The sequence below is a fragment of the Leuciscus leuciscus genome (genome assembly GCF_965113295.1).
Source record: "Leuciscus leuciscus genome assembly, chromosome: 1".
NCBI classification, from domain to species: domain Eukaryota; kingdom Metazoa; phylum Chordata; class Actinopteri; order Cypriniformes; family Leuciscidae; genus Leuciscus; species Leuciscus leuciscus.
In genome coordinates, this window is record NC_138725.1 from 723025 (window position 1) to 736717 (window position 13693).

General features: G+C 45.9%; 1 protein-coding gene across 3 annotated transcripts in view; it reads right to left on the minus strand.

The window, feature by feature from the left end:
• The window catches only part of LOC309480234 (uncharacterized protein), a 157470-nt gene that overhangs the window by 67316 nt on the left and 76461 nt on the right, over positions 1-13693 (minus strand). For 2 of the 3 annotated variants that reach the window (XM_082144644.1, XM_082144646.1), the window contains one exon: positions 5609-5965. In XM_082144644.1, coding sequence (XP_082000770.1) covers positions 5609-5965 — 357 coding nt within the window. Of the gene's footprint in view, positions 1-5608; positions 5966-6062; positions 6384-6773; positions 7070-13693 lie in introns of those variants that run through there. The other variant, XM_082144645.1, reaches the window with a different exon arrangement.

The window sequence follows — 13693 nt, forward strand, 5'->3', positions numbered from 1 at the left end:
GGTGAGTCACGTTTTCTCTGCGGGAACGTGACCATCGCGATGTTTATAGATCGAGACTCAATGATCCCCGTGTGGGTAGAGTCCCCTCTGCCACACCCCAATCTATCTCTTCCTCGAGAGGGGATACTTTGGCTGGTGGCCAGGGTGATCTGAGGGTTACAGTGTGGCATAATACCGACGAGCATTCCTCGGGCCACGCCCCCCTCCACATCGCAAACCGTGGGGCTTCCGTGTGTACCTGGTTCTTCTTAGGGACCCAGTGTTTTCATTCGGGGCTCCAGCAGGTGGTGTCATGTCACTCACAGCATCACAAGGCGGGCTTGATTCCTCTGGAAATGAGGATTCGACTGCGTTGCCTCCCTCTGGAGTGTCAGCGTTAGTCGAGTCAGATCCAGAGCTGATGGCCATGCTTTCCCGGGCAGCTGAAAGCATCGGCTGGAGTGGCGCCGCCCTCCCCCCGAGCGCTGTAGGCTTCCCGGATGTGCATCAGGACGCTTCCGGCCCGCGGGAATCCACGTGACTTTTCGCGGCCCGCGGGCGGTCCTCCGCCTTCGCTGCACTCGATCGCGTGGCGATCATGGGCTGTATGTTGTCTGTCACTATCGTGGCACAGGCATGCAGTGCTGTGTGTCGCCTTCGCCTTCGAGGCAGTGCTGACTCGGGAGTTCTGTCAGAACCGGCCGCAGTGGAACGCTAGTCCTTCCCTGGCCAACACTGACAGAACGCGGAAACTCGACCACGCCCCCTTGCTGGGACGCTATGCCTCCCATGCCCGGCTTGGTCGTTCCGCCGCGCACACTACTGACCTCGCTCTCGGGCGACATCGGTACCTGCGTGATCCTGGGTCAGGTGGTGTCCACTAGAGTGGTCCAGACATGGGCTCAGCCAGGTTGATGTGAGGGGGTCTGAGAATTCATTTTCTCAGCTCCCTCATGTCCCAGGCTGGGCTCCTCGGCGGTGTGGTTGAGGACTGTACCCTACAGTTTTTGACCCCCCCCCCAGAAGCAGACTGAGGCCTTCTGCACCGACGGTCATCCGTCCGTGCGGTCTCTTTAGTCTGCTTCCCGCCGAGGCCACCTCCATGCGGCTCCTCCCCTCGGGCCTTCACTGGCCCTGAGCAGGAGGAGGTCGCAGGAGGGCGGCGCTGCCCGTCTCCGCCCCTTAGACTGCCACGCCAGCCTAAGCAGCACTCTTGAGATGGGCAGCTTGGTCGGCGGTGTGGTTGAGGACTGCGCCCAACAGTCTTCGATCACTCCAGAAGCGGACTCAGGCTTCTGCACTGACGGTCATCCGTCCGTGTGGTCTCCTTAGTCTGCTTCCCGCCGACGCCGCTTCCATGTGGCTCCTCCCCTCTACCCTTCCTGGCCCGAGCACGAGGAGGTCGCTGGAGGCTGGCACCGCCTGTCCTTGCCCTTAGCCGGCTAACACCTGGCTAAGCAGCACTCCTGAGACAGGTGGCCTGGAGTTAGGGCTCAGTTCTTTCAGGAGCTGGTAGCAGGACCACTCCTTCCCCCGGTGGAGGGCTGGGGGAGAATCTCATTCAAAAGAACTGATGCTCTTTCTCTGAGCCCCAAGAGGCTATGGATGACAGCACGCGCCGCCCACGGGCCACGCTCCTCTCATCCCCCTCTGTCGCCAGACCCCTGCCAGAGCACGCCCCCGTGGGACGCTGGTCCTCCCCTGGCCTCCTCTGGCAGGATGCAGCTAATGACCGTGCCCCCGCACAGGGCCGCTATGCCACCCTTGCCTGGGCCGGTCATTCCGCCTCGCTGCACCTCCGACGGTACGTCTGTGGTTCGTATGACCCCGCTGGCGCAGTTTCTGGAGGCCTGGCTAGAGCCTCCCAGACTGTCCCGCCGGGTCGCGAGAACCATCAGGCTCGGCTACGCGATTCAGTTCGCGCGGTCTCCTCCCTACTTCAGGGGAGTCCGCTTCACTATGGTCGGTGGCAATGCCCCTGTCATGAGAGCGGAGGTTGCCACCCTACTGGTGAAGGGTGCGATCGAGATTGTCCCTCCAGCTGAAATGAAGTTCGGCTTCTACAGCCCCTACTTCATTGTACCGAAGAAAACCTGTGGGTTACGACCAATCCTGGACCTATGCGTCTTGAACCGCTCCCTTCACAGGATGCCGTTCAAGATGCTCACGGCCAAACGCATTTTCGAATGCGTGCGGCCGCAGGATTGGTTTGCAGCGATCGACCTGAAGGACGCCTACTTCCATGTCTCCATTCTTCCTCGACACAGACCGTTCTTACGGTTTGCTTTCGAGGGGCAGGCATACCAGTACGCGGTTCTCCCTTTCGGGCTAGCCCTGTCTCCTCACGTCTTTGCGAAGGTCGTCGAGGCAGCCCTGGTTCCCCTACGGGAACACAGGGTTCGCATCCTGAACTATCTCGACGACTGGCTGATCCTAGCTCACTCTCGAGACCAGGTTTGCGAACACAGGGACCTAGTGCTCCGGCACCTAGCTCGTCTGGGCCTTCGGGTCAACTGGGAGAAGAGCTAACTCTGCCCCGTGCAGAGGATCTCTTTTCTCGGTATGGATATCGACTCGGTCGCCATGTGCGCGCAGCTTACGAGCGAGCGCGCGCAGTCACTGCTGACTTGCCTTCGTCAGTTCGAGGGCAAGAGTGCGGTCCCACTGAAACTCTTTCAGAGGCTCCTGGGGCATATGGCATCCGCAGCCGCAGTAACGCCGCTCGGATTGCTTCATATGAGACCGCTTCAGCTTTGGCTTCGCGATCGAGTCCCGAGGTGGGCATGGCAACACGGCACGCTCCGAGTCCCAGTGACTCCGGCCTGCCGTCAGACCTTCACCCCGTGGTCGAACCTCAGTTTTCTACGGGCCGGAGTGCCCTTAGAACGAGCTTCCAGGCATGTTGTTGTATCAACGGATGCCTCCACCACGGGCTGGGGTGCCATGTGCAATGGACATGCTGCCGCGGGCTCCTGGACAGGTCCCCAACGCCTTTGGCATGTCAATTGCCTCGAGTTGCTGGCTGTACGCCTTGCCCTGCACCGCTTCCGGGCGTTGCTCAGGGGTCAACACGTACTAGTCCGATCAGACAATACCGCCACAGTAGCGTAAATCAACCGTCAAGGTGGTCTACGCTCCCGCCGTATATCGCAACTCGCCCGCCACCTCCTCATATGGAGTCAGAAGCATCTGAGGTCGCTTCGAGCCATTTATATCCCGGGAGAGCTGAACCGTGCGGCCGACGAGCTGTCTCGGTTTCGGTCTCTCGCTGGAGAATGGAGACTCCATCCCCAGTCGGTCCAGCTGATTTGGGATCAGTTCGGGGACGCTCAGGTAGATCTGTTTGCCTCCCACGACTCGTCCCATTGCGACCTGTTTTATTCCCTGACCGAGGGCACGCTCGGCACGGATGCACTGGCGCACAGCTGGCCGCGGGGGCCTACGCAAGTATGCGTTTCCCCCAGTGAGCCTTCTTGTGCAGACTTTGCGCAAGATCAGGGAGGACGAGGAGCAGGTGATATTGGTTGCCCCGTATTGGCCCAACCGCACCTGGTTCCCAGAACTAGTACTCCTCGCGACAGCACCTCCCTGGCCTATTCCTCTGAGGAAGGACCTGCTTTCTCAGGGACGGGGCACCCTGTGGCACCCTCATCCCGATCTTTGGAACCTCCACGTGTGGCTCCTGGACGGGACGAGGTAGGTTTGAGTACCCTACCACCAGCGGTGGTGGCTACCATCACTTCCGCTAGAGCATCGTCCACGAGACATGTCTATGCGTTGAAGTGGAACCTCTTCGTCAACTGGTGTTCTTCTAAACATCAAGAACCCACGAAATGCCCGATCAGTGTCGTGCTTTCCTTCCTGCAAGAAGGGTTGGAGCGAAGGCTGTCTCCCTCCACCCTGAAAGTGTATGTTGCCGCCATTGCCGCACATCACGACGCAGTCGAAGGTAAGTCCGCTGGAAAGCACGACCTGATCATCAGGTTCCTGAGAGGAGCGAGGAGACTGAATCCTCCTCGCCCTCCTCTCGTTCCCTCTTGGGACCTCTCAGTGGTTTTAACTGCCCTGCAGAGTGCTCCCTTTGAGCCTCTGCAATCAGTGGAGCTTAAGTTCCTGTCTATTAAGACAGCGCTCCTGGTTGCATTGGCCTCTATCAAGAGGGTAGGGGACCTGCAGGCATTCTCGGTTGACGAAGCGTGCCTGGAATTCGGGCCGGCTAACTCTCACGTGATCCTGAGACCCCGGCCTGGATATGTGCCCAAGGTTCCCACCACACCCTTTCGAGACCAGGTGGTGAACCTGCAAGCGCTGCCTTTGGAGGAGGCAGACCCAGCCTTGGCACTGCTCTGTCCAGTACGCGCCCTCCGTGCTTACGTAGACAGAACATAGTGTTTCAGGACCTCTGACCAGCTCTTTGTCTGTCATGGTGGGAAGCTGAAGGGAAAGGGTCTCTCCAAGCAAAGGTTGTCTCACTGGATAGTGGACGCCATTGCTTTGGCTTACCAGCAGCAAGGTCGACCATCCCCCCTTGGTGTGACGGCCCACTTCACCCGGAGTGTGGCATCCTCTTGGGCTCTAGCGCATGGCGCTTCGCTAACAGACATCTGCAGAGCTGCAGGCTGGGCGACACCTAACACATTCGCGAGATTCTATAATCTCCGAGTGGAGCCAGTTTCTTCTCGTGTACTCGCTTCAACTAGCCGGTAATAGATTCTGCTCAGGTGTCTTCGCTTGCTCGCCATTCCTCTCTACGGACGGGATACGTGCGATATTTCCTCAGGTGAGCCTCATAAGCCCTGAGTCTCCTCCAGCACTGACGATGTCAACGCCAGAGTTTGCCACCGGCAGCTTTCGCGCTTGGCTAGGTGCCTCCATGTGCATGGTTCCCCCTCTGGGCGACCCCCACGTGTGTATTTCCACTGTAAGTCTCTTTGAGCATGTGTCTTTCCCTCGGCAAGCCACCTTGCCACCCCTGGGGTTGAAATATTCCACCTGCGGTTGGACACCCCAGTGTTCTCCATATGCAGCCCCCCTGGGTCATATGTGTATTCCAAGTCCCCCCCTTCGGGTTGGGCATGATTGCATATTTCCACTGAGATGTGCTTCCCAGTGTACCTTGGTTTAATCCTGTGTTAAGTACGAGTCCTTCGTCCGTGCCAGTCTCACGACAGGGAGCTCACACTTACGCAGGGCACTGGAAGACAGTCGGGAGGTGGCGTGATTACACTGGGAACCCCATTCGTCGTCATCCGACGTAACTTGGAGTGACAACGAAAGGGAACGTCTCGGTTACGTATGTAACCCTCGTTCCCTGAGTAGGGAACGGAGACGTTACGTCTCCCTGCCACTTCCGCTGTACCGCTGGGAAACGCCTGAGTTCAGTCTCGGCTCCTCAGCGAAGACATATCTGCATGTTGCCAGCGTACTTCCTTATATACCCCCAGGGTGGGGCGGACTTACGCTATGCAAATTCCGCAGACCCATGGCATTTCTTTGCCATTGGCTCGTTTTATATACTCGAAGATGACAGGCTTTCTAAGCGAAACCCCATTCGTCGTCATCCGACGTAACGTCTCCGTTCCCTACTCAGGGAACGAGGGTTACATACGTAACCGAGACGTTTTCTCACCTGAATACTTGACAGTGTATCTGACTGAGGTCTCGAGATGATCTCTGTGAGTAAGCTGACATCTCCACTCTCTGTTGTCATCTTCATTCAGGAGTGTTGTAGTCAGAGTGAGGATGATACAGCGATCTTGATCTGGATCTGATGATGATAATATCTGATATCTGGAGTCTGTCTTCAGATCAACACCAGCCTGATTCACCCACAACAGCTCAACTCCCCTACGGACCCGATCATCACAGGAGAATATATCATATGAATACAACTGACAGGAGAGAGTCAAAGAGCGGCCTGGACTGATCTCAGTCTGTGAGGATGAAGATGATGATGATGAAGATGATGATGATGGAGACACTGAAACTGAACACAAGACACAAATCACAGACTCTTCAATCATCATCTGAGTTTAAAGGGAGAATCTGCCCTTTTTAAATTGACCACATAATCATAATCTTACCATGAAGAACATGCAGAAAAACACGTACATCAGATCCTTGTTCTCCATTCACATATTGTCTGCATCTGTATAATCCATAATCTTCTTCTGTGACGTTCTTGATGTTCAGAGAGCAGTCAGACTCCAGACTCAGTCTCTCATGTCTCTTTGAGTCTTTATTCTTTATCCCTCCAGTAATCAGTTCAACTCCCCATGAACGTCTGAATCTGTTAGAGTAGATCCATGTAGTTGATTTGCAGTCAGAAAGAGTTTTATTACAGGACAGAGAGACATTTTCACCAGAACTGATGAACATATCATCATCATCCACTCCACTGGTTCCTGAAACACAGTATATCTCAGTGATCATTATGATATATATTAATAAATGAAACCATAAAACACACCAGCATAAAAAGCAGAAGTTTTAAATCATAGTATTTTTCCTGACTTAAAGCAAACAACACACTCTCCAGAATAAACTATTAGTCTTTATCAGAGAGCTGTTCAAATCACTGACACACTCTTAATATGAAGATAATTCTTCATCATCAGATGTTTGAGTGACACTATGTCCAGTATCAGGAATAATACAGTATGATCTGTGTGTATCAATACACAACTCTGAGATCACAACGTGAATGTGTGCAAGAATAAACTGAGCATGTTCAAATGAACTCTTTCCAGACTAATTCCACTAAATGTCTTTAGAGAAAATACAGATTTCTTTACCTGTGAGAAGTGAAGAGAGAATGATCAGTCCCAGCAGACACAGATCACACTTATCAGCCATTTTCTGTTTCTGTCAGTCTTCCTCTTCATTATATATAGTTACAGCTCCTCCTTTAAACATCATCAGCTCCTCCTGTGGTTATTAACTTCCTCTCATCTGACCAACCAACCATCACTGGTGAAATAAACATAAAGCCTAATGTTGCAGTGCATGATGGGAACCATCCAATCAAAGCTCATCCATGTCTCCCAAAATAATCATTATTGCTAATATAGCGTATAACTGTTGAGCTAAGTGAACCTGAAGGTAGTGATGGTGAGATGAAGCTTCATGAGGCTTTAAAACTTTCCAGCCTGATGTGTGTAAAAGTGGTTGATTTCTCAATGCAAATATTGTGCAGAAAGAATCCTCAGGAGTCTGACAGCACCAAAATGTGTGTTAGATGGTTTAAAAAGGTTTGATGCATTAACATATACACAAAGTAATTGAAAGAGAGGAGTGATCAAGTAAACTTCATGTAATGTGTGTGCTTGCATGACAACAGGCAATAGTTTAGTGGGAAATTACTGTGTACTGTGTCTAAATGTGAGCTGAAGATCTTTGCAACAAAAGCTGTCACATGTCAACTCCACATCCAGCCATTTCTTAGAAACAGTTCCTCTTTCTCTGGGTCAAGAGAATAAGACAATACAGTGTCCTCATATGATACAGATCTTCTTTCTGAATGATCATAACAGGAACACAGCAGAGTGAGGTGTGAGGGATGAATGAAAAGGCAGCAGAAAACTCTGAAGTCTGTGTGTGAATGGCCTTCTTGCAAGAATAAAGTACTTCAAAGACAAGTGGGTTTGCTTTTCACTGCAGTCTCACCACTAAACAGATCATTTAAATTAAATATTTAAATTGCATTTGAGAAATTGAAGTTGGCTCTCTCAACTGCAGGCCTAGGATTATTTTAAGGCATTTAATCTGTTAGATTTAGCAAAGTTTACGTTTGCAGTGTTAAACACAATCTCATGGCAACTGACAATGGACAATTGATAATTGATATCCTAATGTTTAGACACTGTCGCAAGGGGAACGCCACTTCAGTAACTTCTGTCGTCTGAAAAGTTGTCACATTCAGTTCATAAACTGCTGAGGCCGACAAGAAAAAGTGTGATGCTCTGGCCAGAGAGGGGTGTGAAAGTGTGTGTGAGAGAATGAGTTAATGTGTTTGGTGAAACACGAAAGACCAATAAATAATTCCAGTCAAAATAGCTGTATCTAAATGTATTAAGTGGCAGAAGCCACAGGGCAGAATATGCCCTATCAAATAACGGCCATGGATGATTTTGGCTAACTATCCTGGCCTGGGTTATTGTTGTGGCAGAAAGAAACAGTGCCAATCCTGCATAACTCGGGAAGGCAGAGAGCAAACAAGCTTGCCCTGTCCACCCCATACTTAACCCTCTGAGGTCTGAGGGGTTTTTGGGGTCCTTGAGATGTTCTGACATGCCCTGACATTTGTGCTTTTTTCAGTTGCTTATAAACATATTAATGGCAAAAAAAAATTACACACTATTTAGCACAAACAGGGCTACCATAATATGTGAGCAACAAGAATGTACATGTCTGCATTTTTGAGAGAATAATGTTTATGCGTGGTTATTGAAAAAACTAAAAACTAAAGTTTCTGAAATAAGGCCATAAAACACATACTAAATATGTGCCAATAAGACTTTTGTCTAATAGATGTCATTGCCTAGTGTTTTTTCTTCAAAATGATGTGAAAATCATCCTGCCCTTATCATTCACATAACACAATACATTGATTTGAATTTTGCAAAGCACTTTCTGTTTGGAAAGGCAATATGCGGAGTGGGCGTCAACGATCATGCATATTTAGTGGTTCACACCTTAGGAGACAATGGGGCCTGCATACTTAATGACCCTTTCATTCAGGTGAGTCACTGAGCCACAAGAATGCAAGAGCAACAGTTGGAAGCATCTCAATTATTTATTTTTTTCCACATAGTGTGCTTGCAATTTGGCCTATAATATCCAAGGAAAACATGTCTAGTAATTGTGCAGTTAATTCTCATACTGTATTTTCAGTTTTGGAATATTTATCCTCTCCCCAAATTTGTCACTAATAAAACACAATAAAAATTATTTAAAGAAAAGGCTTATTACCTTATTACCTTTTAATAGTTTGTTTACATCTACCTTGTAAATATATTTTTTTATTAAAAAGGTTACAATTACAACAACAATTCAAGTGTAATCTTTCTTTGTAAAAACTAAAGTATACATTTTATCATACATATTTCAAAGTTAAGGATTTGATTGATTATTTGATTACTTTATTTTTGACAAAACATACTATATTTAACATGAGCAAATATTGGCAAACAAATATTGGCTTATTTGAGTTGGCAGATATTTTACAGTAAAAATGTATAATCTATCCAAAACTAATCAACGAAATGTTGTCTTTCATATGTCTGTAACATAGGTCTTTCGTTTTTATTATAAGAAATATAAATGTTAATTTGCAGTTTAATACGTTGCTTATACAAATACATTTTATTTCAACATTTCAGTCGATTTTTACTCAGTATAGCAATACAGTTTGCTAAAACCGAAACATTCATTCACAAACAGAAACGCCTGACTGTAACGTTGTTTTTATGAAATATTAGGGCATATAAATGTTAATTTTCAGTTTACTCATCTCAGTATAGCAATACAGTTTGCTAAAACATCATCATTCATTCACACAGAGACGCAATTTAAATTTAAACTGTCTTTTTGCGAGCTGTGATAAACAGCGCGCATCTCTGCGGCTGCCGTTCATTCATTCACAGAAACGCGATTAACTTGAGAAGGAAAAAAAACTTACTACATATTCGGATCCTCTCTCCTGCAATACCCGCACTCTGAGGTAGATTTTCCGTTATTATTATTCCTCACAGCGCTGCCAGATGGTGTAAACACGTAGGCTACAATGATATGATTAAACTTGTGTTTTCTCGAGCTGATATGGGGGCGTTCACAGGTTTGCCTCAGTAATTTGCGTTTGAATAGCGCGCGCTCTCCGTGGGCGGAGTCACATTACCTTTGAATGAGCTCTAATGAGCTCGACTGGAATCGCTCTCTTTTAACACAGATTTCACAAGATGAGAATATTTTTTTTTTATATAAATTACCTCATTTTAAAGAAGAGAATTCAAGCTTCATGCCTGTGTGACTGTATGCCTGTTTGACTCAGTATTCGTTGAGTTATTGTTCATTTTCGGACGCGTTTCAGAATGGTCTTCACTGACAGAGAGAAGGCAGAACTCGCATCACGTTTATTTTTCTTTATTTGGCAAAAAGCACAACACTTTGTTTTTATTGTGAGTATACACAAAAATAATACACATTTAACAGAATCGATTGATGTATGAAACTTGCTTGTAATATCAAAGTCAACAGAGCAAAATTAATTTCTTTTGAACTGAACTGAAAAAAATCCAGCAAAACGCGTGGGCGCGTTTGTCGACCTCAGAGGGTTAACCTTTTCCTTTAGCAGGATGATCATGATGGATCGCATCGAACAGAACTGATTCTGTTCCAAATGTGTAAAATAGTGTGTTGTTACTGTTAACATGAGCAAAGTGGGTTGAGTGTTTTTCAGGTGTAAATGGCCTATGCTACTGAGTGAGCTCAAGAAATTATCTGGTGATAATAGGGGCTTTCGCACCGGATAGTTCTAGGAACTCAGTTATAGGAACTGGTCACCAGGGTGGTTCCCCGAGAACTAATGATTCCCATAGTAAGGTTTTCCTGGTTGCGTTCGCACCGCCAGTAGGAACTCTGAAGTGACGTAAGCAACGCTCGTTGTTGTGACTTTTATTTTGACAGCGCGGCAGACCTTTATTTTGAGAACGCCAGAGCCTGAGCAAACAAACAGTGCTCGTATTCTCCGTGTTCATTAGGTTACGATCTGACCAACAGTCCTGTCTAATACGTTATTAGATAGAACTATTATACATACATTTAGAGAGTGATGAAGAGTTATTAACGTATGCCGTGTGGTTGATGTCCAAGGTTGCTGAGCAGAAATACATAATCATGTTTCTCTTGATCTCCTCAAAGTTGTGTTGGATTTTCTCCTCAGTGTAAAGATTAAGAGGTGCATCTATCTCTGTTTTCCAAGTTTCTGGAGTAAATATATAGGCTATAATCTGTGTGTTTACACATCTTTTTAAAAAAATGGAGGGTGCTGGTGTGTCGCATGCATTCGGCCAATCAGCGAACACTAACATCACTATAGATCCTATAGTGCTGGTTTAGACTGACTCTGACGTAGGAGTAAATTAGTTCCTAAAAAAGGAGTTCCTATTAACTAAAATCACTCCTAGTTCCTGCGGTGCGAACACGCCGACATCCGGGTACTTCCACAAATAGTTCAAGGAACTATGAAAAGGTTCCTCCGGTGCGAAAGCCCCTATAATGTTTCAGTTTGTAAAACAAGGAGAAACAGAGTGGAATTGGCTAAATGTTGAGAATAATTTTGAAATTGATTGTGCATGTCAGAAAATAACATGTGTTCAAGTCCTGCTCATTGTATTGATTACAATGAAAGAATGAGAGCTCAAAAAGAGCCAGGACTTTTCCACAGGTGACAACTAGAAGGACGACTGGCCAGATGAAATGAGTTAATACATGTTGTCACTAACAGAAATACTTCAGGTCTGCATTCACAGGTGACAGCAGCCAGGGAATGGTTCACTCCACCAATAAGGACCAGTGGGGTGCGGGTGCATCTTGCAATGATCAGCTAAATGGTTGGAGAGTGACATCTGGGTCAAAGCCTCTTACCTTAAACTACACCAACCAGCCTCAACAACCCCACTCAGCATAAAGTGAGGGATCAAAGGTCATGCTGGTAATGTACCTCACTCGCCAACGAGGGAAAGCGGCTCGCAAAGAGTCACCCTGGTGAAGAGGGAACGTCCACGGGGCAACGAGATGGTCAACACACCTGGAGGAAGATGTGGACCAACTAATGGTTTAAGCTTAGTAAGAATCCCTTTATGTGATGATTTCATTTGATTGAATCCAACTAAAGGGCTGAGTATTTATATCCATCTCACGACTTGATTAGTTACTGATTCGTTTAAAAATATTTCAGGTACACGTAAATCGAAAAGAGTTAAATCTCTTAATACTATAGACTATAGGGATTTTCACTAAGTAGATTATTGTAAAAATAATTAATCTATGGATTATTATTGAAGAAACTTGAGGGTTTTAGAAATCTGAATGCAGACATTACAACCATAGATGCTACAATTTGTTAATAGTTGCAATAGTTGTTCTCGAAATAAAAGAGAATGTGTGAAAAGTAGCTGGTTGAAAATTAAATAAAATGTCCAAATGAAGATGTGTTGAATTTGCAGGGTGAGCTCCACCTAAAGCCTAGTTTGAGCTTGGCCTGCGAACTTAAGGGTCATAGGAAGGGAGTGTATGTGTGTAGCTATGGGTACATGACATGTTTAGGGGTGTTAAAACCACATGTGTTTTTGGAGAGAACTTGGAGCATCTCTTGCTTCACAGATAGAAAAGGTGTGAAGCCGAAGAGGGTCAAAGGGGCTGGAACAGGGGAACTTTCCATATAGAGCTTTTGGTGTGTGTGCTGCATAAGACAAGGGTGATACAATCTGTAGATAATCTGAATATGTGCTATCACAAGCTTACGTTAATGAAGGGACTAGGATAAGTCAAGTCAAGTCAAGTTTATTTGTATAGCGCTTTTCACAATACAGATTGCATCAAAGCAGCTTCACAGTATTAAATTAAAATAATACAACAAAGTTTGTTTCAAGAGGAATTTATTGATTGATAAAATTAAATTAAATATCCCCAAAATATCCCCAACTGAGCAAGCCAAAGGCAACAGTGGCAAGGAACCGAAAAACTCCATCAAGTGACCTAATGGTAAGTCCCAAGCATTACCTTATAAGGGAATTAACTGTACTAAGGCCTTCTTGCAAGAATAAAGTACTTCAAAGACAAGTAGTGGGTTTGCTTTTCATTGCAGTCTCACCACTAAATAGATCATTTCCACAACAAGCGGGACAGCACTAACATGTGTGTTAGATGGTTTAAAAAGGCTTGATACATAAACATGTACAGACAAACAAACAAACAAACAAACAAATAAATAAATAAATAAATAAATGAATGAATAAATGAATGGAGTTCTTGGAAGTTTTGTTGTTTCATAATCTTGTAAGTGGGCAGTGCTTTTGTTGAACAGTTCTTTAGACTGGATAAAAGAGGGTGAAAGTGATTAATAGAGAAGGTCGTATGTGCTTATTACAGTAATAACAGCTTATTACCACCTATAGTTACGTTTTTACGGTCAAGCGCCCTCTAGCGCTCCTGTTAATAACGACAGTGTCGTGTGTACTATTGTTGTCTTTTGTACAAATACTATTTGTTGTGCTTTTTTCAAAAAAGCCATATTGGAAAGTAAAGATCAAAATAATTAAACTCTTATCAAATTATTATAAAAATTTTTTTTAAATACTTTAAATTATAAATAAATCTTTTTTAACAAAGTAAAAAAAAATTAAAAAAATTAAAATGTTTTAAAAGCACTGCAGATGCATGATTTATATCAAATCAAATCAAATTTTATTTATAAAGCACATTTAAAATCAACCTTGGTTGGCCAAAGTGCAGTTCATGAAAAAAAAAAAAAACAGAAAAGGCAAAAATGACTAGAAAAATGAAAATAAAAATAAAAATGAAGACAAGAAACGCAGTAGAATTACAAAGAATTGAAAGCACAAGAGAAAAGATGAGTTTTAAGCACAGATTTAAATTCAGCTAGTGTAGACACAGTTCTAGCATATAGTGGGAGGTTATTCCACAACTGAGGGCC